The following is a 25,326-nucleotide window of genomic DNA, read 5'->3' as shown; positions in this document are numbered from 1 at the left end:
GTGATAAAGCAATGCAAAAATACACACACAGGTATTTATTTATCTTCTGCAGGTTACATGTCCTTTAAGCTACACATTTGTAAACTCTGGTTATACTTTACTATTTTCAAGAGATAATAAAGAGAGCCATTTTCTTACCTCATTTTGCCAGTATGTATGCCGGACCTCGCAGAACACATCTGACCCCTCGTGTTCACAGTTTGTGTTCTCCTTTGACATGTCACGACTCAAATTCGCTCAAAATAAAAAAAAATTTACAGGCAAATATTAAATAATTCGGGACCGACCGAGCAGTCAGTTATATAACCTTTATTTTATTGTCTATGGTTATAACGAGCAGCAGCTCACAGTTAGCCGCCTCACTCACAGAAACACGACAATAACGGTCATATTTTTAAATGTAGAAAGACGCATACCGATTCATTGTACAGTTGCCTGAATGACAGCCAGATTAACCAATAATGATCAAAGTAATAAAACAAAACTACCAATAGGAGTTGTTTCAGTGTGATAAAGCAGCGAAATATATTTCATTTTATTGTTGTTAATGATGATCATATTTAACCTTTAGATTTTATAATGGGTACCATGACTAAAATATTTTAAAATGCTATTAAAATAATATCGCGAATCATTTCAATATCGCGAATCACAGAACTAACAAATATTGCTACAAGTGTGACTGCATCTTATAACAATTAATTAATAATATTAATAATGTTCGTCTAGCTGAATATACGTCTTGTATTTTTTTTTTCTTCTAAAAATCCTGTCAAACATGCACAAACTGACAGTTACCACCATAAGCTACTATTAAATATTGTAGAAACATAATTTTCTGTAAAGTTGCTTTGTAACGATTCGTATTGTAAAAAGCGCTATACAAATAAACTTGAATTTGAGTCAGTTCAGGAGTTCGGAGCGGGTTCGCGAATCATTTGAATCAGTTCGGGAGTTCAAAGCGGTTTCGCGAATCATTTGGGTCAGTTTGGGGGTCGCAAATCATTTGAATCAGTTCGAGAGATCGGAGCAGGATCGAGAATCATTTGAGTCAGTTCGGGAGTTCAAAGCGGGTTCGCGAATCATTTGAGTCAGTTTGGGTGTTCGGAGCGTGAATCATTTGAGTCAGTTTGGGAGTTCGTAGTCGGATCGCGAATCATTTGAGTCATTTCCAGAGATGTATAGTAACGAAGTAGAACTACTTCGCTACTGTACTTAAGTACTAAAAGGCGGTATCTGTACTTTACTAGAGTATTATTTTTTTTCTCCTACTTCCACTTTTACTTCAGTACATATTTTCGCTGAGTTTAATACTTTTACATATTTTTTTATGTGCTGCATCGTTACTCGTTACAATTATAAAAATGTTACGAATCATTCCATTACAAACCACTGCCAGAACTGTAGATGGGAGGTTTGATGAAGCTGGCACATCATTGAGCGAATCAAGCGATTAAGAAGACTGCGCATGCTGACTGAACTGCTGTGAAGAGAGAAATGAACACCGAGCCGAGCCAGATAATGACTCATTCACGAGTCAAGAACCGGTTGCATCGGTTCTCGGATGACCAGTAACGTTAGATCTTTCTGACAGTTCGATTCAATAAACCAGTTGAAGAAAACAGTTCACCGATTCTTTTGCGCTCGACGCAATGGCGTCATTGGCGTTGACTGCACCTGGGCTCATAACATTAACACAGAATCAGTTCAGAATCAATCACCAAAAGAATCAGTTCGGTTCAGACGCTATGTGTGTCGGTTTGCTTCACGCTAAATCACACATGCGCAGTATCATCAGCTCCTCGGTTCACGAATCGGACGTGTCTGACAGAAACGGTTCTTGACTCGTGAACGAGTCATTAAAAGGCTCGGATCGGTGTTCATCTTCAGTTCTCTCTTCACAGCAGTTCAGTCAGTGTACTGTTTGAGTCAATGAATTACTCCGGGATATTGGTTTGTTTTAACTCAGAGGGAGTGTCAGACACATTAAACAAGTTAACGGCTTAATTCATCTGTGGATTAATGCGTATTGGAGACGCGAACCGTTTAAAATGATTCAGTTCGATTTGGTGAACTGTTTCAAAAAGATCCGGTTACATCGAATGATTCGTTCGCGAACCGGATATCACAAACTGTCTTACAACAGACACAGAAGAGAAGACAATGCTGAATAAAGTCGTAGTTTTTGCTATTTTTGGACCAAAATGTATTTTCGTGACCCTCAAAAGTCTTACGGGTTTGAAACAACATGAGGGTAAGTTATTAATGACATAATTTTGCAAATTGGGCTAACTAACCCTAGTAACCGTTTTTTGTTTACAAGAAGTTACAGTCAAAGGAATTGTAATTGTCCTTTAGGTTAGTCATTTGAAATAGTAAAAACTATGTTCAAACTTTGGACTACTTTCTTTAATAGCTACATAACACAATACTTCTACTTTTACTTTCAGTACTTGAGTAGTAAATTTTAAAATAGACTACTTGCAATACTTAAGTACAAAAAATGTTGAATACTTTAGTACTTCTACTTAAGTGTGGTGCTTAAAGAGCACTTCAACTTCTACTCAAGTCACTTTTTTGATAGAGCACTTGTACTTTTACTCAAGTATGGGTCTCTAGTACTTTATACATCTCTGGTCATTTCTGGATTTCAAATTGGGTTCGCGAATCATTTGAATCAGTTTGGGAGTTCAAATCGGGTTCGGGAGTTCAAATCGGGTTCACGAATCATTTGAGTCAAATGACTGCCAGCAATGGCTTTACAATGAACTTCAATAAACTACCACATGCTCAAAATTGTATAACAGCAGTTTTATTTTGGAAACATACTTTATAAAACAGATGAAAATAATCCCAAACTTTATTTTGGCAGCGTATGGATGTATTGTTAAAAATGTAGTAGAACAATCCAAATACAATAAAATTTAAAGGTTTTTGTAAAATAATTTGGCATATAAATGCATATTTTTTGCGGCACTTGCAAGAGAAACCCTTGTACCTTTATGACTGAAACCAGTTGATCTTTTATTTTGGTGGAAAACTACAGTTTCTGTAAAAAACATGTTTTAGTAATGTGTCTCATGACAAGAGATGTGTACATTTGTGCAGTGAAAATGTGTTGCACCGTTTGAGAAGGAAACCTTCAACCAGGGATGCTGTAAGGGGAGGGAAGATTATGACAATTCCAAACGCCCAGCATTAGAGAGGGCACCCCGAGTGGGGGGGTGTGTGTGTGTGTGGGGGGGGGGGGTTCTAATGGGAACCCTGTGTCTTCTTTACCACGGGGAATGCAGAATGAGATTTCTACCAAAGGGGACTCTAAAATGTTAGAACCAACAGCCTCGTGCATACAGTGTGGTTGTGCTTTGGGTGATCATTGAAAGAGTCCCAGTGTAGTACAGAACACATAGCCAGGTTTTTTCCTTTTCCTTTTTTTTTTTAAATATGAAAGACAAGAAAAAAATAGAAAGTGCTAGTACTAGCTGGTTAAGTGTTGGCGAAAAAGATGGGTCTTTAGATGTTTCTTGAAAATGAGTAAAGACTCGGATTGAGATTGGGAGGTCAGTCCACCACCTGGGCACAGTCCAGGAAAAGGTCCTTGAAAGTGATTTTGAACTTCTTTGGGATGGCACCACAAGGAGTCGTTCACTTGCAGAGTGCAAACTTCTGGAGGGCACATAAGATTTAACCAGTGAGTTTACGTATGTTCACAATGTTTCACAATATATTTGATATTGTGAAATATATTCAACTGAAAACTGAAAGAAAAATAAATCACACAATATTTTCACTTTACAGTTCAGTAACAGAGAGGATGGAAACAAAGTGGACAACACTATTCATTAAACACTTATTTAATGTATTCAGATGAATTCAATTCAAGTTTATTTGTATAGCGCTTTTTACAATACAAATCGTTACAAAGCAACTTTACAGAAAACTGTTTCTACAATATTTAGTAGTAGCTAGTAGTTTGTGCACGTTTGACAGGATTTTAGAAAAAAATAATAATAATACAAGACGTAGTCAGCTAGACGATGAACTATCAATATTAGTAATTAATAGTTATTATATGATGCAGTCACACATTTAGCAATAATTGTTAGTTCTGTTGTTGATTCAGGGTCAGCATCATCTGGGGTCCTCTGAGGGTCAGCATCATCTCTTCTCAGGTGTTCTGGATCCAGACTGGAGCTTGTGTAAATCCTAGTTACCACGGGATGAAGATCCCAGCAGAAACAGAGAAACACATAGAGACATCATTAGCATAGCTGCTGATCCAACAAAGTAAAATTAGTTTAACCCAAGCTAATGAATAAAAATGCACATTTGATCAGATGCAACTACACTCACAATTTAAGAGATACATTATTCGAATGCTTGGCGAAAGAGATGTGTTTTTAATCTAGATTTAAACAGAGAGAGTGTGTCTGAACCCCTAACATTATCAGGAAGGCTATTCCAGAGTTTGGGAGCCAAATGTGAGAAAGCTCTACCTCCTTTAGTGGACTTTGCTATCCTAGGAACTACCAAAAGTCCAGCGTTTTGTGACCTTAGGGTGCGTGATGGGTTGTAGCGTGGTAAAAGGCTAGTTAGGTACGCAGGAGCTAAACCATTTAGGGCCTTATAGGTAAGTAATGATAATTTGTAACTGATACAGAACTTAATAGGTAGCCAGTGCAGAGACTGTAAAATTGGGGTAATATGGTCATTTTCTTGACCTGGTAAGGACTCTAGCCGCTGTATTTTGGGCTACCTGTAGCTTGTTTATTGACGAAGCAGGACAACCACCTAGAAGTGCATTACAATAGTCCAGTCTAGAGGTCATGAATGCATGAACTAGCTTTTCTGCATCAGAAACAGATAACATGTTTCGTAGCTTGGCAATGTTTCTAAGATGGAAGAATGCAGTTTTTGTAACATTGGAAATATGATTTTCAAAAGACAAATTGCTGTCTAATATAACACCCAGATTTCTGACTGTAGAGGAAGTAACAGTACATCCGTCTAGTTGCAGATTGTAATCTACAAGATTCTGTGTAGTGTTTTTTGGTCCAATAATTAATATCTCTGTCTTATCCGAATTTAATTGGAGAAAATTATTTGTCATCCAATATTTTACATTTTTAACACACTCTGTTAGCTTAGATAATTGGGAAGTTTCATCTGGTCTCGTTGAGATATACAGCGGAGTATCATCAGCATAACAGTGGAAGCTAATTCCGTATTTTCTAATAATGTTACCAAGGGGCAACATGTATATTGAAAATAGAAGGGGACCTAGGACGGATCCTTGTGGCACTCCATATTTTACTGATGATAAATGAGATGACTCCCCATTTAAGTAAACCCAATGGTAGCGATCGGACAGGTAGGATCTAAACCATCTTAGAGCCTGCCCTTGAATAACTGTATAGTTTTGTAATCGATCTATGAGTATGTCATGATCTATGATGTCGAACGCAGCACTAAGATCAAGTAAGACTAGAAATGAGATGCAGCCTTGATCTGACGCAAGGAGCAGGTCATTTGTGATTTTAACAAGTGCAGTTTCTGTGCTATGGTGGGGCCTAAAACCTGACATTCTTCATACAGATCATTTGTATGCAGGAAGGAGCTCAATTGAGCAGACACAACTTTTTCTAAAATTTTAGACATAAATGGAAGATTTGAAATAGGCCTATAATTTGCCAGTACACTAGGATCTAGTTTTGGTTTCTTAATAAGAGGCTTGATAACCGCCAGCTTGAATGGTTTTTGGACGTGACCTAAAGATAACGACGAGTTAATGATATTGAGAAGCGGTTCTTCGGCTACAGCTAACAGCTCTTTCAGTAATTTAGTGGGTACAGGATCTAATAAACATGTTGTTGGTTTAGATACAGTGATAAGTTTATTTAGCTCTTCCTGTCCTATATTTGTAAAGCACCGCAGTTTATCTTTGGGTGCGATGGATGAAACTGAAGTGTTAGACGCTGTAGAATCTACATTCGCTATTGTATTTCTAATGTTATCTTTTTCATCAGTGAAGAAATTCATAAAGTCATTACTATTTAACGTTGGTGGAATATTTGAATCAGGTGGCGTCTGGTATTTTGTTAGTTTAGCCACTGTGCTAAATAAAAACCTTGGATTGTTTTGGTTATTTTCTATGAGTTTGTGTATATGCTCTGCCCTAGCAGTTTTTAGAGCCTGTCTATAGCTGGACATACTGTTTTTCCATGCAATTCTAAAAACTTCCAAGTTAGTTTTTCTCCATTTGCGTTCAAGACTACAAGTTTCTTTCTTGAGAGAGTGAGTATTACTGTTATACCATGGTACAGTACGTTTTTCTCTAACCTTTTTCAATTTGATGGGGGCAACAGCTTCTAATGTATTAGAGAAAATAGTGCCCATGTTGTCAGTAATTTTGTCTAATTCATGTGTATTTTTGGGTACAAATAGCAGTTGAGATAGATCAGGCAGGTTATTTGTGAATCTCTCTTTAGTGGCTGGAACAATAGTTCTGCCCAGACGGTATCGCTGAGACATATAGTTAATATCAGTTATACGCAGCATGCATGATACAAGGAAATGGTCTGTAACATCATCACTTTGAGATGCAATATCTATAGCAGTAAGATCGATTCCATGCGACATAATTAAATCTAGTGTATGATTAATACGATGAGTGGGCCCGGTTCATTTACTTTAAATTTTTCTGGTTTAATTGCGATAAGATTTTTTTCTAGATCCAACATTATATTTATATTTTGACCTCACTATTCGGGGAACAGTCTTAATAGGTTTTACAGTGCAAGTACTTTTATCATTTAAGCGGGTGGAACAAAACTCATCATAATGGTTATTTGAGAACTGACTTACTAGTCACATGGAGCGAAGTGTCCTGGAGATGTTGTCAGAGAGCAGCTCCGACTCTGTCGGGGTGTAATCCATCAGCGCGAAACAGCCTTGGACGCTCCCAGAAAAGATTCCAGTTATTAACAAATAGCAGTTTCTGTTCTTTACACCATGACAACAACCATTCATTTAAAGCAAAAAGTTCTGAACCTTTCGTGTCCTCGTCGATACGTGTGCAGTGGTTCTGACACGATAATCGTGCTGCGAACTGTCTCGATCAGGCTGCTGAAGTCCCTCTTCAGCGTCTCCGTCTGCCGCAGCGTGGTGTCGTTAACCCCGGCGTGAAGCACGACCACTCTGGGGCTCTCGTCGGCCTTCAGGATCGCGGGTATCTGCGCAGAAACATCGAGAACACGAGCACCAGGCAAACAATGAGTGTGCACTTTTATCTTCGGCTAACGTAGCACTTATTATGATGGAGTCTCCGATGATCACAGCGTCGCGTCCTGTCTCGCGGAGGGGAGCGAAGCGGTTCTGGATGGAGATCTCGAAGGCAGGAGGGGGAGAAGTCGTTCGCCCGGGACCCGGCTCGCGTCCTCCGATGTGGATGCACCCAGGGTCCATGGTGTCCCGGCGACGCAGTGAAGGACATCTGGGAAGATCGCGTCCTGGGTGCACCGGGCCTGTGCAGAGAAACACACGGAGTAGACGTGGTGGGACTGTTAACAGCACGCTGTATACTTACCCCGGACTTGTGAGCGTCAGCCCGGGATGATTCCAGCACGGCTCTCCGCTCTCTCAGCTGGGCCTGCCTCTGTTCCAGGTCGCGAATCTGCTTCCCCATGGCCTCGAGCTCGAGCTGCACAGAGTGGAGACATTCATCCGCCATTAAAGAAGGTAACAGTGAGTACAGCAGTGGTAATGTGTGTGAATAGAGTATTAGCAATGTAAGCGCAGTTAGCAGCAACCACACTTGCTGATGCTAACCGGCTAAAAGCTAATATCGGACCTGGGAGATCAAAATAAAACTAGTGATACCGAGGCACTCTGATTGTTTTTGTTGTAGAATACAATAGAGGATATATTCACATGTTATATAAACGGAAACGATGATGTATAAAATTGATTAAGTTAAAAATAGTCAATGAAAAGAATATAGTGACGGAGCTCAAGCGCAGTAAAGCCGCCAACAACAAACAGGAAGTGACGTCTCTTCGATGTGGCTTCAGATGAAAGTTTCCAATTCACAAATTATTCACAAGCAGTGTTTCAGAGCCCCCAGTTACACTGTTTTAATCAGAACACTAGCATTACAGTATAGTAAAACAAGTAAAATCTAATTCAGTAAATTTTTAAGTACAATCAAAACCTATCACAAAAGGTCAAAGCATCTCTACCAGAAGTGACAGTGCAATGTAGCAGATGAACAATTTCTTACCAATGTTTCAAGAACAAGCTGAATCCTTGATGACTCTACAAGGGGAAAGAAGAAATGGTTTACTGAAAAGTTCTTAAAATGCAGGATTTCATTTTATACCATTTCTTTAAACCATTGGTTCTCAAACTTTTTATATCAAGTACCACTTCAGAAAACATTTATTAAATATTAAGTTCCACCATAATTACCAACTTTTAATTTCAGCAGCGTAGTAGGCCAAACTATTCAGCTACAGCTCTACAGTTAAAAAATGAGGCAGTTTTATTCTAATAAGAATATTTATTGTTATCAGCCACTTTACCATGGGAAATACAGTTTGAACATTAACACTACACTGTGCTTACATACAGGTAAATGAAAACTTAGTTTAAATTAAAATGCGTTATAACAAAAGTTACATAACTTTACTGTACATTAACTGTACTTAAATGTACAAAAAAACCTTACTCAAAGATTAAACTAAAATGTATTAACATTAATTATGTAATTTAGTGATTCACCTGCGTAACCACCAGAGAGGGGCCTGACACTTTGAGAACCATCCTAATTCATTTTTAAATTCATTTTCATTAATTCATTAAAATTGTACCGACATTTGCACTTATATGTTTCAGAAAACACTTTGCAACTATTATTAGAATAAAAACATATATAACACACCTAATGCATAGGATTCATATCAGGAAAATGTGGAAAAATCTCTAAAAGGCAGACCTCAACACATAAGCAACACAGTAGGTGAGCATCCAACTTCATCTGTGATAAAGCAATGCAAAAATACACACACTGGTATTTATTTGTCTTCTGCAGGTTACATGTCCTTTAAGCTACACATTTGTAAACTCTGGTTATACTTTACTATTTTCAAGAGATAATAAAGATAGCGATTTTCTTACCTCATTTTGCAAGTATGTTTGCAGGACCTCGCAAAACACATCTGACCCTTCTTGTGTTCACAGTTTTTGTTCTCCTTTGACATGTCACGACTCAGGTTTGCGAATCATTTGAGTCAGTTTGGGGATCACAAATCATTTGAATTAGTTCGAGAGTTCGGAGTGGGATCGTGAATCATTTGAATCAGTTCGGGAGTTCGTAGTGGGTTCGCAAATCATTTGAGTCAGTTCGGGAGTTCAAAGCAAGTTTGCAAATTATTTGAGTCAGTTTGTGTCTTCGGAGTGTGAATCATTTGAGTCAGTTTGGGAGTTCGGAGCTGGTTCGCGAATCTTTTGATTCAGTTTAGGGTTCCCCAGATAGCACACGTACATCTAACCCTAACCCATTCTGATCACAAGTCAAGTCACCTTTAGTTATATAGCACTTTAAGCAAAATCGATTGTTTCAAAGCAACTGAACAACATTAATTAGGATAACAAGTGTGTCAATAATACAAAATGACAGTTAAAGGCAGTTCATCATTGAATTCAGTGATGTCATCATCTCAGTTCAGTTTAAATTGACTTGCAAATGATTGCACAGATACTTTGATATCACTGTAAATGAAGTGTCCCAAACTAAGGTGCCAAAGGCGACAGTGACATGGAACCCAAACTCCATCGGTGACATAATGGAGAAAAAAACCTTGGGAGAAACCAGGCTCAGTTGGGGGTCAGTTCTCCTCTGACCAGACAAAACCAGTAGTTCAATTCCAGGCTGCAGCAAAGTTAGATTGTGCAGAAGAATCATCTGTTTCCTTTGGTCTTGTCCTGGTGCTCCTCTGAGACAAGGTCTTTACAGGGGATCTGTAACTGGGGCTCATCTAGTTGCCTGGTCTTTTAGAAGCTTAGACGGAATAGGGTTTAACATAAATTTTGTTGGTTTAGACGATTTAACGAGTTTATACAATTCTTCCTCTCCAATAGTAGAAAATGAGTGGAACTGTTCCTCGGGATTTATAGCACACTGTCTGATGCGATACTGTAGCTGACGTGGTTATGACTGGGCATGGTTACGGCTGCATGCATTTTATCTCTAATAATATCGATCTTAAAAGTAAGGTAGTTCATAAAGTCATTACTGCTGTGGTGTTGGGAAATGTCAGCATTTGTTGATGCTTTATTTTTCGTTAATTTAGCCACTGTATTGAATAAATATCTGGGGTTATGTTTGTTTTCTTCTAAAAATGATTAAAAGTAATCAGATATAGCAGTTTTTTAATGCTTTTCTAAAGGAAAGGTTACTTTCCTGCCAAGCAATATGAAATACCTCTAGCTTTCTTTTCCTCCAGCTGTGCTCCATTTTTGAGGCTGCTTTCTTTACGGTGTGAGTATGCTCATTATACCACAGAGCAACTGTTCTTAAAATGGTGGAAAAGAGAGAGTCCATAGTTTCTGTTGCATCATGAAGTTGTTTTGAGTTTTTGGGTATGCTAAGGAATTGGGATACATAAGGAAGATAACTTACAAAGCAGTCTTTAGTGGTAGAAGTGATGGTTCTACCGTACTTGTAATAAGAATTAGAATTTACAGTTTTAGCTATATGAAGCTTGCACAGAACAAAATAATGATCTGGGATATCATTGCTTGGGTGCAGTCTTTCAAATTTCAACACCATCAACATCAATTCCACGTGACAGTATTAAATCTAGGATATGATTTTGACAATGAGTAGGTCCTGAGATGTGTGGTCTAACCCCAATAGAGTTCAGAATGTCTATAAATGCTGATCCTAATTCATCTTTTTCATTATCAACATGAATATTAAAATCACAGACAATTAAAACTTTACCTGCAGCCAGCACTAACTGACTGGTGTGATCGTACTCTGCACAGATAAACCAAATGATCACAACTTTGATCACATATGTCAAAAGTTGAGGAATGAAATAGCCTAATCATTGTAATTTAGGAATAGAATCATGTTGGTGTTTGATTCGCATTCGCAGTCTAAAACATTTTGTTATGTTGGTGGTGTAATCTCTCTTGCAACATGTTTAGCTATCACAGAAATTACACTTAACATGTTTGGCTTCTGATCACAAATGTAGCCAAACTTTGAAGCGCTTAGATTAGCAAGCAAGGTCCTGGCAGATCGCTAGGTCTCGTCCAGATAAGAAAAAAAGCACATAGGAATCGATAAACCAAATCAAATTTTTTATTTGGCAACAAGTATCTGATTCCTGACCTAAATTATCCGGTTCTTATTCTAGAACCCTAATGGAATTTCTCTGGAATTTTGATTCCCAAACCTTGTCAGAATTACACCATTCTACCCACAACAACAACAGGCTTGTTGTACTTACATGCTAAAACACTGATAAACAAGTTCCAACTCTGACCACTGAAGAGACGCACAAGTAAATCTGGTGTGATAGTCTTATTGAAGTAAAGAAGAATGTTCCATTTTCAGACATTCAGAAGTTCATAACATGTGTTTTTGAGTTTGAGATAATAGCCTGCTGTGTGTGTGTTTGTGTGTGCAGGGATCTCTATATCAGCATGGTGCAGTGGGTGACGGACGAGTGTCTTGCTGTACGCTGGCTAAACCGTCCTCAGGACTACTCCATACTCACACTCTGCTACACACAAACAGGGAAATGTGTGCCAGTGAGTAACTCCACACGTCTCATTATTATATTTAAATTGAAATGGCCATAACAAGTTGAATTGACAGGTAAGCCCCTCCCCTTAAACGCAGATGATCTAATGGCAGTTGAGTATCAGTTGCACAGGGGCCCGGAACTCTGACATCCTTAGGTTTTAGAGCCATAGAGAAACATTGGGAAGCCGCGTTTCCACTGAAGGAACTTTACCCAGGAACTAGAGACTTTGGGCTGGTACTCAGGAACAAGGAACTAAATAAAGTTCCAGGTAAAAAAAATGCCCCTCAGAAAGTCCCTGCTGGCGAGGTAGTACTTTTTCAAAGTTCCGGAACTTTCGGGGGTGGGACTTGGGGGCTGAACATGCTGATTGGTAATGTTCATGCAGCATTGTGATTTCAACAACCATTCATTCTGAACATTTTCAAAATACTACTGTTATTATGTCATGAAATGTAATTTTAAAAGCGTTTCAGGGAATGTAGCTGGTTAAAACTAAAATCTGTGGTTTATTTACCCCCTGATAGATACCCCCTGGCTATGTAGAGTGCTTTGAGGGCCTAGAAAAGCGCTACATAAATGTAAGGAATTATTATTATTATTTATAAAGACCGCGCCTATTTAAAAATGTGTTTCACCGGAGACTGTCAGCTCTACGCGATCAGTGGGAGCTCAGTAATCATGTATCCACCGAGAAGCAGCCTAACCTAGGCTAGACCTTCTGATATGTGCCGCTGGCTTAGTGGTTAAACATAAAATATCATTCGTTTTGGGTAAATCTAACAGGTTATCTTTGGTCTGTATTCAATTTATATATATGTTAAAATGAAAATAAAAAAGGTAAATTGATATAATATTTAGTTTAATTGTAATGACTGTATATATACACATTTCCCTGAACTAAGTACATTTCTGCTATTATTATTATGTTCAAATGAAAACAAAAGGAGGCAGTGGTGTTCGATATCCTATTTTGTTTTATTGGAAATATAAAGTGAGGAAAATTGCAGTAGCCAAGGCGAGCTGACTGATGTTATCAAGTACGCTGCTGTTTGCAGAATTACTGAATTTGCGTTGTTGTGGACATTACACTCCGGAGTCAAATGCACAAAGTCTGAACTACCGAGGATGCATTTCCAAAATCAGCATACTTTGTATTGAGAAACGCTCACAGACCTACGTCACCAGACTATTTGCCTAATCTTCCCAGTATGTTAGACTGCGGTGGAAACACAGAAAGCAACAGGTCTGGGGGGGAAACATTTCCTGGGAAAAAAAGTTCCTGGGAAAAATGTTCAGGGTAATTTCGCTGGAAATGCAGCAGAAAATGCAAATCTTTCATCAGTTTGATGGTGTTTATACTACAAAAATAGCAAAATGTGTGCCTGGGGTACTTGTAACACTATTCCATGTGTCCTGAGAGGATGGGCAATGGAATTTATTTTATTCCTTCTCCTAATCCCACATAAGACAGAAAAAAGTCCCTAAGCATTCAACCCCAATCCCAATGAAGACAAAAATTTTCATTTTCTGGTTGTCATACTCCCATTAAGTTCCAATTTTCATCTGCTCAAGCAGAACGTTATAACATCACGAGTCCATATAACGCAACAACCTTAATAGCTAACTGTTCTCACATCATTTACATCATTCACATCATATATATATATATATATATATATATATATATATATATATATATATATATATATATATATATATATATATATATATATATATATATATATATATATATATATATATATATATATATATATTTGTTTGAATTACAGCTCTATAAATATGTTGGCAATCAAATATCAATATCGCTACTCATAAGTACTTGGTACATTATCAACGCAGCGTGAGAAGTTCAAGCTAATATCAAGTAATTGATGTCTGTATGATGATTGGTTGATTTACCAGAAGGGAGTCTAGCCTGGCTTAAGAAGTGTTGAGAAAAGATACCTCTAATCACTGAAAGTGAACACTCGATGCTGATTGGCTATTTGTTTTTGTTTTTTTACCATCAGAGGCATGAGAGCTCAACTCTCACCCAGCCTTCCTCTCCCCTTCTCTAACATTAGCGGTTGTAATTACATCAGCAGATTCAGCACATTTGTGATAGAAAGTGGCACATTTGCGATATTTTTTTTTTCTAGCTTCAGAATCACGTTATGGTATTACAGCTGTAAAATTACAAACAAAAATACACATTCTGAGACATGAATGAATTGAATTGTGAATTTTATTAATGTTAAATCCTCCTCCCATTTTCTTAAAATTTTAGGGAAGCTGTGCCTCCCCTGCCTCCCCCACCACTGCTTATTAAACTGGTTAAATATAAATTCATTTAATCTTACCCTGCGGTACATGAATCCTGCATGTTGACATCTGCGATCATGACGACTGTAACATGAGGTTTCTCCTGCTTGCATTGTGATCTGTAAACCCACATTTCCAAATTAATCTTTTTATCTTTATTTATTTAAAAATATTTTATATATTCCTCCATGGCATATTTAAGACAACTTGAATGGTGGTCTGGCTTAAAATATTATCAAAAACATTGAGGGAAAAGGTTTTCACGCTGACAGCTGTCAATGTAATACAGTTAGCTCTGTTATGCCGCATTTCCACTGAAAATCCCCAGAACATTTATATCAGGAACTTTTTTTCCCCAGGAACTTTTTTCCCCCCAGATCGGTTGCTTTCTGCGTTTCCACCATGGTGTAAAGTACCGGGAAGATTAGGCAAATAGTCTGGTAACGTAGGTCTGCGCGCATTTCTCAAATACTATAGTACCCTGATTTTGGACGTGCATCCTCGATAGTACATACTTTGCGCATTCGACTCGGGTGTGATGTCCGCGACGAGGCAAATTTTTCACGTTTTCATTTAAACATAATAACAGCTGCAGAAATGTAATTAGTTCAGGGATATGTGTATATATACAGCCATTACAATGAAACGAAATATTATATAAATTTGCCTTTTTTGTTTTCATTTTAACATATAGATAAATTGAATACAGACCAAAGATAACCTGTTAGATTTACCCAAAACAAATTATATCTTATGTTTAACCACTAAAGAGACATCAGAGCCAGCGGCACATATCAGAAGGTCTAGCCGAGGTAAGGCTGCTTCTCGGCGGATACATGAGGACTGAGCTCCCGCTGATCGCTTGGAGTTCACCATCTCAGAGATCGGCGAAACACATTTTTAAATAGGCGTTGTCTTTATAAATAAATCACAGATTTGAGTTTTAAACAACTACATTCTCGCCTATAATAATTTTAAAATTACATTTCATGACACAATAACAGTAATATTTTGAAAATTATCTGAATAAATGGTGGTTGAACTCAACCAATGCTGCGTGAACTCAACCAATCAGGATGTTTAGCGCACAAGTCCCGCCCCCGACTTTCCGAGGGGCATTTTTTTAACCCGGAACTTTATTTAGTTCCTGTTTCCTGCGGTGGAAACACACCGAGTACCAGGCCAAAGTCCCTAGTTCCTGGGTAAAGTTCCTGCGGTGGAAACAGGGCATTAGTTTGTCCGAGCTAGCAACAGCAACTAAGTGGGGCAGGGCTTACCGATTATGTCAGTTAAAATAGCAGGAATTTACTGAATTGCAAACTGAATGATATTCAACACCGGTGCATTCTCGGGAATTAAGTGTTCTTCTATGGGGTTGAATTGTTGCATTATGATCCACAAATAAATGTAAAGAGATTTACAAAAAAAGTGAAAAAAAATAAACATTGACAAAGTAATAGAATAAGATCCACAATTAAGTCTCAGTTTCACAAACATTAATTAAATTCACAAATAAATACAATGAGACTTGCAAATAAAAAATACATTCCCATACTTTTTTTGGCACAAACACAACTTTGCCTGCCATTCATTTGTAAATCGCATCCTGTACATTTGTAGATCAAATTGAAACTTTTCTATCGCCAGGATGGTGACAATCCACAAATGTGATCAGATAACAGCCACACGTCACTTACCAATCATAGCAAGTTCTTGCTATAACTCGTGGCCTAATGGTTAGAGAGTTGGACTCACAATCAAAGGGTTGTGATTTTGAGTCTCGGGCCGGCAGGAATTGAAGGTGGGGGGAGTGCATGTACAATGCTCTCTCCATCCTCCATACCATGACTTAGGAGCCCTCGAGCAAAGCACTGAACCCCCAACTGCTCCGCGGGCGCCGCAGCATAAATTGTTGCCCACTGCTCCGTGTGTGTGTTCACTAGGGATGGGCGTTTTTCGCAAATATCACATTGGAATATTTGAGCTCACAAAAAACAGCCTACAGGTAATAGAGGTTTGAAATCTTGGGATATGCGATGGCTTACACTAATAACTGTCTAATATTATTCCAAGCAGCTAGTCCCATTTGTAGTTTCCATTGTCAGACAGCAACACAGTTCAATAAATCCACTTCAGAAACGTTGTTGAAATAAAAGATGAAAATCTCTTTTTATTCCTTGGTTTCAAATTTACAAAAATGAGAATGTGAGCTGACTAAAACACTTATTCTATAGTTGCTAATGAAATAAAAGATTACTAATAAAAGTAACAAGAAGTTAGCAGGTAAGAAAACCGTTCGCTTCCACAGCTCTCAAGATCTGAATAACATAATGAGAATCAACGTAATGTAGTTGGCCTTTTCTTAAAGAGGCAGTACACTATTTTACCAATATGTACCAAATCCTATAAACACATGAATTCTAAGATGCTTTTAACCTTTTAAATAGTATTTTAACATTTTAACCATTACATAAACTTCTAAATGAAACTATTTACCTTTTTAACATTAATTCTTATTCACATTACTATGAATTGTACTTTGGCCTCTACAGCGGCTGCATCCGCACCACTCGCATCAAGGAAAATGTACTGATAATGTTCAAAAAAGTTTTTTTTTTCTTATTTCTCTCATGTTTTCATTGAGAAACCTGAGATGTTTGTGCCAAGAGTCTAGGGCAGACGTGAGAAGAGGAGTTTTCTTGAATGTTCTTGAATTCGGTCACTTTCTGTAATTCTCCACAGCATATTTGAAGTACCATAGAAGACCGCAGTTCTTAGGGGCGTTCACAAATCGCGTCTTTTGCATGCTCAAGTTCGTTATTTCCAATGTAGGCGAGTGGTATGTGTGCTAATAAGGGAAGCAACGCGGTCGCGACGTGGTGCTATGCGCCCGTTTTTTCCAGGCGCATTCGCACCGCATCGAGTTAAAAACATCTCAACTTTTCAGAATGCCGCAAGCACACCGCAGGTCATGTGACAATAACTAAACATTCAGATCATCCTTTCCTGTAACAATGTTGAAAGCTCAACCAAGATGAAGGAACAGGATCATAGCTGTATATGGATAGGCATTTTGAAATAAATTTAGGAGCAGAGCTACTGAGAGCAATTTTTTGTGCTGCAAATCCATTTATGCTTTGCTGAAATTTCCACGTCTTCATGGAGAGAGCGTGTCATTGTTGCTTAGCAACGGCAGACGCCTCAGGAGCGCTTCTGCCCGAGCGCTTTGGAAAGGAGAATGTGGCGTGCCTAGCGTTTTTCACGCGTTTTTATGAGCTATATGTGAACGGCCCCTTATTCGTTCATTAATTATTTTTTTGCTTGCATACATCTTCAAATATGCCTTGGAGAATCACAGAAAGTGACCAAACTAGATTTTATTGTGAACTTTTTTTTTTGTTGCAACATTCGAATATCATTTTTATTTATCAAATAATTAGAGCAGAACAAATATTCAAATGTTTGACTATCCGTGCACACCCTTAGTGTTCACAGTGAGTGTGGGTGTGCAATTCGGATGGGTTAAATGCAGAGCACGAATTCTGAGTATGGGTCACCATACTTGGCTGAATGTCACGTCATGTCATGTCACTTAACCAATAAAGTTTTGCTTTACAATCAGGGCGGTCTCTTCCTGAAATAACTTTCATTACATTTACATTTATTTATTTAGCTGACGCTTTTATCCAAAGCGACTTACAATTGCTATATATGTCAGAGGTTGCACGCCTTCCCTCCCCTCAGCAATTGCGCATCTGGACAAAAAAGACTCATACATCAGAATGGTGATCATAGACTTCAGTTCAGCATTCAATACCATCATCCCTCAACAGCCCTTTCACCAAAAAAAAAAAAAGTCCTGCTGTCATTTTAAGTACACAACTTTGACTTTGAAAAATATTTCATATGAGTCAGACTAGTTTTGTTTGTAAAAGTTACTTAACAGCAATCCAAAGTAGGTTTTTATTTACAATTTCAGCTTGCAAATCTCCAGTACTACATGCTGCAGTGATGCTGAGACAGGGACCCAAAATATGCAAATCATATGTCCATCATGTCATCATGTCGCACCTCATCCAGAGTAGACCGCTTCACAATAGATTTGCTTCAGATGCATCGTGAGAGTATGACTGATGATGTTTGGGATCTGTGAATGATCAAAAATTGTGTATACTCCTGAGTTTATTCTCATTCACTGATCTTGATGGAAAACAAAGAAGCCTTATACTCCAACAATCTTTTGGAAACAGTTTTTTTAAGAACACAAAAAGGACTTTAGCTCAATTTGAACAAAGTGTCCATAGAATGACATTTTATTAATAAGATTCGGGAGAAGTGCGTCAGATACTTAGCTTAATCAACACAGGTGGACCATAATCAAGTAATCAATCCCATAGTATACATATCGCTGACTTACCTCTATCCATTGACGGTTTATCAGCATCCCTCCTCCACCCCATCTCCTCACTTTGAGTTCACTTTATAAATAGAAGGGGAGGGGGGGGGGTGCTCTAGGTTCTGGCCATTCCCGAGCTCGGAGCCCTTCCCCGGACAGCATGCCAAATACGCATACCATACCTCAGCTAATTATATGTAAGCGTGAACTAGTGAAATGCACTTCCTTGCAAGGGTGCAAAATAAATCTGCTCCTGTATTGATTGTTATTCCCTGATTGGAAATACTGAAATTGCTCTTTCATTTAGAAGGCAGGACTTTTTCTGCAACATTGCACATTACAGTTTCTCCCATTCATATAAATAAAAATGAACCATCTTGGTAAATATACAGTTTTGCGTTTGTTTGTCTGTCCTTACAGTCTCTAAAAACTTTTACAACTTTTTCAGATTTTAATATCTTTCAAAAAAAGATTAATTGTAGTTTTATAGAATTTCTTTGATTCAAATTATTGTAATTTTAATTTGAGTTACAATTCTTCATCCTGGTTACTACCTCAGTTAAAATTCAGAATTCAGGAGTTGAATTGGAATATCAATGAATGTTCTGAATACCACACAACCCTAACACACGTGCGCACACACACACACACACACTTATGCACAACATATGTAAACACACAAACATGCTGGTTTTGGTCTCTCATTGCAGAAACATGTCATGACATCGGACAAATGGATTGACAGACAGGTAAGATTATGCCATTTCAATATTTTGCCACATTTGTTTACATTCAACAGTACATTTGAAGTGATCTGATGGTCTCATTTGATTGGTCCAGAATGAAAAACCAGCTTTCTCTAAAGATGGAGAAACTTTTTTCATGACATTGCCCCTTAGAAGTGGAGGCCATAAGTCCTTTAGACACCTTACTATGATGTCAGAGCAGGTATGAACGCGCACGAGCCACACAGAAACAAACATAATTCACACAGATCTGACTTTAACCTCTACTACTTTCAGCCTGAAGGTGAAGAGATCATCATGCAACACCTGACCTCAGGCACCTGGGAGGTCACAGAGATACTGACCTATGATGAAAAGTGGAACACAGTGTGAGTCATTTCATATATATAGTCCTCTTGCTCACTCTGGATAAGTACAGTTCTTGAATAGAAGGGAGGGTTGTACCGATGATTTGCTCAGCAGTCCGGGCTTCCCTCTGTAGTCTGCTGAGGTCAGATTTAGAAGCTGGGCCGAACCAGACAGTTAATGAAGTGCAGAGGATGGATTCAATGATGGTGGAGTAGAACTGTTTTAGCAGCTCCTGTGGCAGGTTAAACGTCCTCAGATGGCGAAGGAAGTACAACCTCTGCCTGGGCCTTTTTCACAATGGAGTCAATGTGAATGTCCCACTTCAGGTCCTGAGAGATGGTGGTTCCCAGGAACCTGAATGACTCCACTGCAGTCACAGTGCTGTTCATGATGGTGAGTGGGGGGGTGCAGGGGGGTTTCTCCTGAAGTCCACGATCATCTCCACTGTTTTGAGCGCTTTAAGCTCCACGTTGTTGAGACTGCGTAAGACAGCCAGCTCTTTAAGCTCCTGTCTGTAAGCAGACTCGTCACCGTCCTGAATGAGGCCGATGAGTGTGGTGTCGTCTGCAAACTTCAGGAGCTTGACAGAGGGGTCCTTAGATGTGCAATCATTAGTGTACAGGAAGAAGAGCAGTGGGGAGAGAACACAGCCCTGGGGAGCTCCGGTGCTGATTGTACGGGTGCTGGATGTGTATTTTCCCAGCCTCACTAGCTGCTGCCTGTCTGTCAGGAAGTTATTGATCCACTGACAGACGGAGGTGGGCACGGAGAGCTGAGTTAGTTTGGGCAGGAGGAGGTTTGGTAGGATAGTGTTAAAGGCCGAGCTGAAGTTCGCAAACAGGGTCCTCATATAAGTCCCTGGTCCGAGTATGTGTTGCAGATAGGGCTGGGACAACGCGTCGAGGTCATCGATGACGTCGACGCAAAAAATACGTAGACGCAAAATATGTGCATCGATGCATCGACCTGTTTTAATTTCTCTAAAAAACGTTTGCAAAATGTTTACCTTGTGCGCTGAATATACGCGATGGCCAGATCAACATTCTATCCAACGTTATATAACCAATCCATGGGGTTTTTCTGCATTGATCTTTTTTTTTTTGGCGGCTGTCAAAGCCTTATTTGATCGCTGTGCCTGACAGGGCGCGTACGAGAGAGAGCCCCGGCTGCGCGCCCACACTCACAGTCTTTGTACAGCACGAGCGCTTCTTGCTCTCTCTCTCCCTTGTGCATATTAATCAAAATCATTAAACACGATATAAAAAGGTCGAAACACCAAAGTTTCACGCGCGCTCGCGCACTCACAGTCTTTAAACTACACGAGCGCTGTCTTGCTCTCTCTCTCCCTCCCTCCCTCCCTCCCTTGTGCATATTAACCAAAATCATTAGACACGATAGAAAAAGGGCGGAACGCCAAAGTTTCACGTGGAGCATTCAGAGATTTTTTTTTTTCTCCATGACAGGCTGCTGGCTCCCACTGTTAATTTTTATTTATTTATTTATTTGGAAAAGCACTCTCTGTATTCGCTTAAAGCCCTCAAGTTTACATTGGTTACTGTATTCTTTCAATTGTTCTATACAAGTATTTTGGGTGACTTTTCTATTAAATGCTAGACATCAAGTTGTAGTTATTTTCATCTGAAAGAAGAACTTTTTTTCAGTAAGCTAGGCCATGTGTGTTCAGTAAGCTTGTTTCAGTAAGCTATGTGTTTTCAAGGCTTCAAGGCTTTATTGAATGCTATCTCTATACAAGTGCAAAGTAATGCATTCTTAGTCAGTCTTTTATTTTGTAATTTTAAGAGCAATAAACATATATTGCAATGTTAAGGAATTCATGTTTTTTTCATTCAGATATGTAAATCAACATGTATAAATTGTTAGTAGTCAATTAATGGGGAGATAATCGAAATCGAATTGGTCTGAAAAAATTAATCATTAGATTAATCGATGCATCGAAAAAATAATCGCTAGATTAATCGTTTAAAAAATAATCGTTTATCCCAGCCCTAGTTGCAGAACATAATGCAGTCCATTGTTTAATGCATCATCCACAGACCTGTTTACTCTGTAGGCAAACTGAAGAGGATCCAGCAAGGGTCCAGTGATGTCCTTCAGGTGGGCCAGCACCAGTTTTTCAAATGACTAAATGACTACAGACGTTGAAGCCACAGGCCTGTAGTCATTTAGTCCTGTAATTTTGGATTTCTTTGAGATGGGGATGATGGTTGAGCATTTGAAGCACAAAGGGACTTTACACAACTCCAGTGATCTGTTGAAGATCAGTGTGAAGATGGGGGCCAGCTGGTCAGCACAAGATTTCAGACAGGCTGGTGTAACACAATCTGGGCCTGGTGCTTTTTTCCTTTTCTGCTTCCGGAAGACCTGGCACATCTCATCCTTGCTTATCTGTATTGCAGGTGTGGAGGAGAGGGGGGTGGCAGGAGGTGTGAATGGTTTGAACGGTTGTGTGGAGAGGCATTCAGGGCAGGTGATGGGTGTTCTTTCAAACCTGCAGTAAAACTCGTTCAGATCGTCTGCCAGTCATTGATTGTCTACAGTGCTGGGGGATGGTGTCTGGTAGTTGGTGATCTCTTTCAGACTTTTCCACACTGATGCAGAGTTATTGGAAGTGAATTGAGTCCTTATTTTTCCAGAATAATTCCTCTTTGCCACTTTGATCTCCTTTTCAAGTGTGTATTTAGCCTGTTTATACAAGCCATTGTCCTCCTTCCTGTAAGCAGCATCTTTGGCCTGACGGAGCTGTCTGAGTTTTGCAGTGAACCACATATCCTCAAAGAAACTGATATATGTTACAGTCTCTGTGAGCTCGTCCAGATCGGTGGCAGCAGCTTCAAAAACGCTCCAATCAGTGAGGTCAAAACAAGATTGTAAATCCTGCTCTGCTTCCTTATTCCATCTTTTTACAGTCCTTAATACAAGTTTAGCTGATTTTAGTTTCTGCCAATAGGTCGGTATAAGATGAACCAGACCCAAAGCTGCCCGTGGAAAAGAGTGATATGCATCCTTTATTGTGGTGTAACAGTGATCCAATAAATCACTGTCTCTGGAGGGACATGTGATGTTCTGTCTGTATTTTGGCAGTTCGCGGGAGAGATTTGCTTTATTATAGTCCCCGAGAATGATTAGAACACAATTGGGGTGTTGTTGTTCTGTCACCCGGTCTCTGTTGTTGTTCTGTCATATACACAAGCAGGCACATAGGCAAACTCATGCGCACACTCACACACACACACACACACACACACACACACACGCACACACACGCGCACACACACACATGTGTTACATGAAATATCTAACATGTCTTGTGTTTTCATATAGATATTTTCTCAGTAATGAAGCTGGATTCAGTCACAGGCACCTGTACAGGTGAGATGCTCTGATGCTGCACAGAGTACTCTGTTTCTATTCTTCCCGATTAACTCATAATGTTATAGCAGCGTAACCTTTGACCCCCAGGGTAAGCACAGAGAACCCATTCCATCGCAAGTGCTTGAGCTGTTCTGTGTTTAAACCTCACTGCTCATTTTATGAAGCATTAGTGAGTCCGGACAGACAGGCCGTCCTGCTGAACTGCAGGGGTAAACCACACACACAACTTAACATTGGATTTTTGTCATGAATCCGCCTCATTCTGAATTGTAAAAATGCCTAAAGATTTCTTTAAACAATTCTTCAGGTCCAGGAATCCCCAAAACCACTGTGCACCTTCTCAGCAACATGAGCGGTGAGTCAAAACACACACAAATGTTCTTCACCATATCTTTGACAGAGTGTCAGATAAGAGCCACTCACACACAGGAACCTAATTTATGTACCAAAACCCAGTTCAGTAATGTGAGTGGTTGACAAGAACAAACTATTAAAAAGTAGGCTCAAGAAGTCTACGAGTCGTATTTATGAACAACTTCTTGACAAACCACCAAAATAGAAGTTTGGCGTAACTTGAAGATTATATTACTATTGTAAAGCAGAATGAAATAATACTAATAACAGTAATAATACAGTTTTTCTGAATTGGTAAAAGACATTTCTTGAAACCATCACTCATTTTCTCAAACCCTTAAACAAGAAAAAAAATCAAAATACTCAAGCTAAATTCTTGAAACCTCTGACTCTTCAATCCAAATCAAAAAACCACTGCGAAAACTTTTACTTGCATTCAAAATCATCTGGTGCTCTCAGATCACACACACAAGTCAATAAACACTAAAGAACATTCATTAGACACTACAGAGAAAAATGGAGAACACCGCATCCAGAAAATTACATAAAAAAATTTGTATTGAGTAAACTATTTTGCAATTCTTAAAGTATAGTAATTGCATAATAATACTGAGTAAGGTGAATATAGTGTATATGCCTACTGTATGTACTGCAAGAATAGTATTGTGCTGAATATTGAATAGTACTGAAATTTTGTATATATTCAGCATTTGGATACTGCAAAAATACTGCAATCGAACTGCAAAGGCCAAAAACTTCAAATAAAACTCTATATGAACAGCATGTTGCAGTATCTTCTGGTAAGATGGCGGTGCCACAGCAGCTTACAGTGGCCACTGTGGACACAAAATGTGCTATTTCTGCGTTTTTTAGACCGTTCTATAGACAGGGCACCATCCACTGTCCATGTCTATCATTGTCAGACAATACTGAAATACAGAAACCACTCAAAAACTGCAAGTTGCCTGATGGAGAAACTACACAATCTCAGCATGCTGTGGGCAGCTAGCCCCCAGTCTCTTGCATCGTCATTCCTGGTGGCCAGGGAAGGGGACGCCAAAAGCGATGTGAGGAAACATAAGCAAGGTAAGAGAGCGTGGGTCCATGGTAGGCTAAAAACAAACCTTAGTCGGCTGGCTCTCCCATCTCTCCTGCTCTCAAAAGACTGCTCTGAGGACAATAAGATGGACTACATTTGAAATCAACAGACTACTCGGAGTGAATTTAGGGACTGCTGCATCTTTCTTTTCATGGAGACATGGCTCAGCCACAGAGTTCCCGACGCCGCCATTTAGCTCAAAGGGATCATCTCGTTTCACACCGACAGGAACAAAACCCTGAGTGGCAAGACTCGTGGAGGTGGCTTGAGTGTCTACATCAACACTAGTCAAGTCAAGTCACCATTATTTATATAGCGCTTTAAACAAAAAAGAATGCATCAAAGCAACTGAACAACATTCATTAGGAAAACAGTGCGTCAAAAATGCAAAATGATAGTTAAAGGCAGTTCATCATTGAATTCAGTGACGTCATCATCTCAGTTCAGTTTGAATAGTATCTGTGCAATCAAGTCAACGATATCGCTGTAAATGAAGTGTCTCCAACTAAGCAAGCCAGAGGCGACAGCGGCAAGGAACCAAAACTCCATCGATGACAGAATGGACAAAAAAACCTTGGGAGAAACGGCCAGTTCTCCTCTGACCAGACGAAACCAGTAGTTCAATTCCAGACTGCAGCAAAGTCAGATTGTGCAGAAGAATCATCTGTTTCCTGTGGTCTTGTCCTGGTGCTCCTCTGAGACAAGGTCTTTACAGGGGATCTGTATCTGGGGCTCTAGTTGTCCTGGTCTCCGCTGTTTGTCAGGGATGTAGAGGTCCTTTCTAGGTGCTGATCCACCATCTGGTCTGGATACGTACTGGATCCGGTTGACTGCAGTGACCCTCTGATCTGG

The 25,326-nt window shown here is 39.2% G+C and overlaps 2 protein-coding genes across 3 annotated transcripts in view; one reads left to right on the top strand and one right to left on the bottom strand.

The window, feature by feature from the left end:
- The window catches only part of LOC128020038 (inactive dipeptidyl peptidase 10-like), a 46,015-nt gene that overhangs the window by 11,629 nt on the left and 9,060 nt on the right, over nucleotides 1-25,326 (top strand). Inside the window, exons 11-17 of the mRNA XM_052606569.1 lie at nucleotides 11,697-11,820; nucleotides 19,245-19,283; nucleotides 19,375-19,482; nucleotides 19,557-19,648; nucleotides 22,971-23,018; nucleotides 23,109-23,230; nucleotides 23,329-23,376. Coding sequence (XP_052462529.1) covers nucleotides 11,697-11,820; nucleotides 19,245-19,283; nucleotides 19,375-19,482; nucleotides 19,557-19,648; nucleotides 22,971-23,018; nucleotides 23,109-23,230; nucleotides 23,329-23,376 — 581 coding nt within the window. The remainder of the gene's footprint in view (nucleotides 1-11,696; nucleotides 11,821-19,244; nucleotides 19,284-19,374; nucleotides 19,483-19,556; nucleotides 19,649-22,970; nucleotides 23,019-23,108; nucleotides 23,231-23,328; nucleotides 23,377-25,326) is intronic.
- The window catches only part of LOC128020041 (uncharacterized), a 455,114-nt gene continuing 433,738 nt past the window's right edge, over nucleotides 3,951-25,326 (bottom strand). The window contains exon 4 of one of the 2 annotated variants that reach the window (XM_052606574.1): nucleotides 3,951-4,206. The gene's annotated coding sequence lies outside the window, so the exon portion shown is untranslated. The remainder of the gene's footprint in view (nucleotides 4,207-25,326) is intronic. The other variant, XM_052606572.1, reaches the window with a different exon arrangement.

Source organism: Carassius gibelio, chromosome A9 (assembly GCF_023724105.1).
Source record: "Carassius gibelio isolate Cgi1373 ecotype wild population from Czech Republic chromosome A9, carGib1.2-hapl.c, whole genome shotgun sequence".
Taxonomy (NCBI): Eukaryota; Metazoa; Chordata; class Actinopteri; order Cypriniformes; family Cyprinidae; genus Carassius; species Carassius gibelio.
This window is presented reverse-complemented; position numbering and strand designations above follow the sequence as displayed.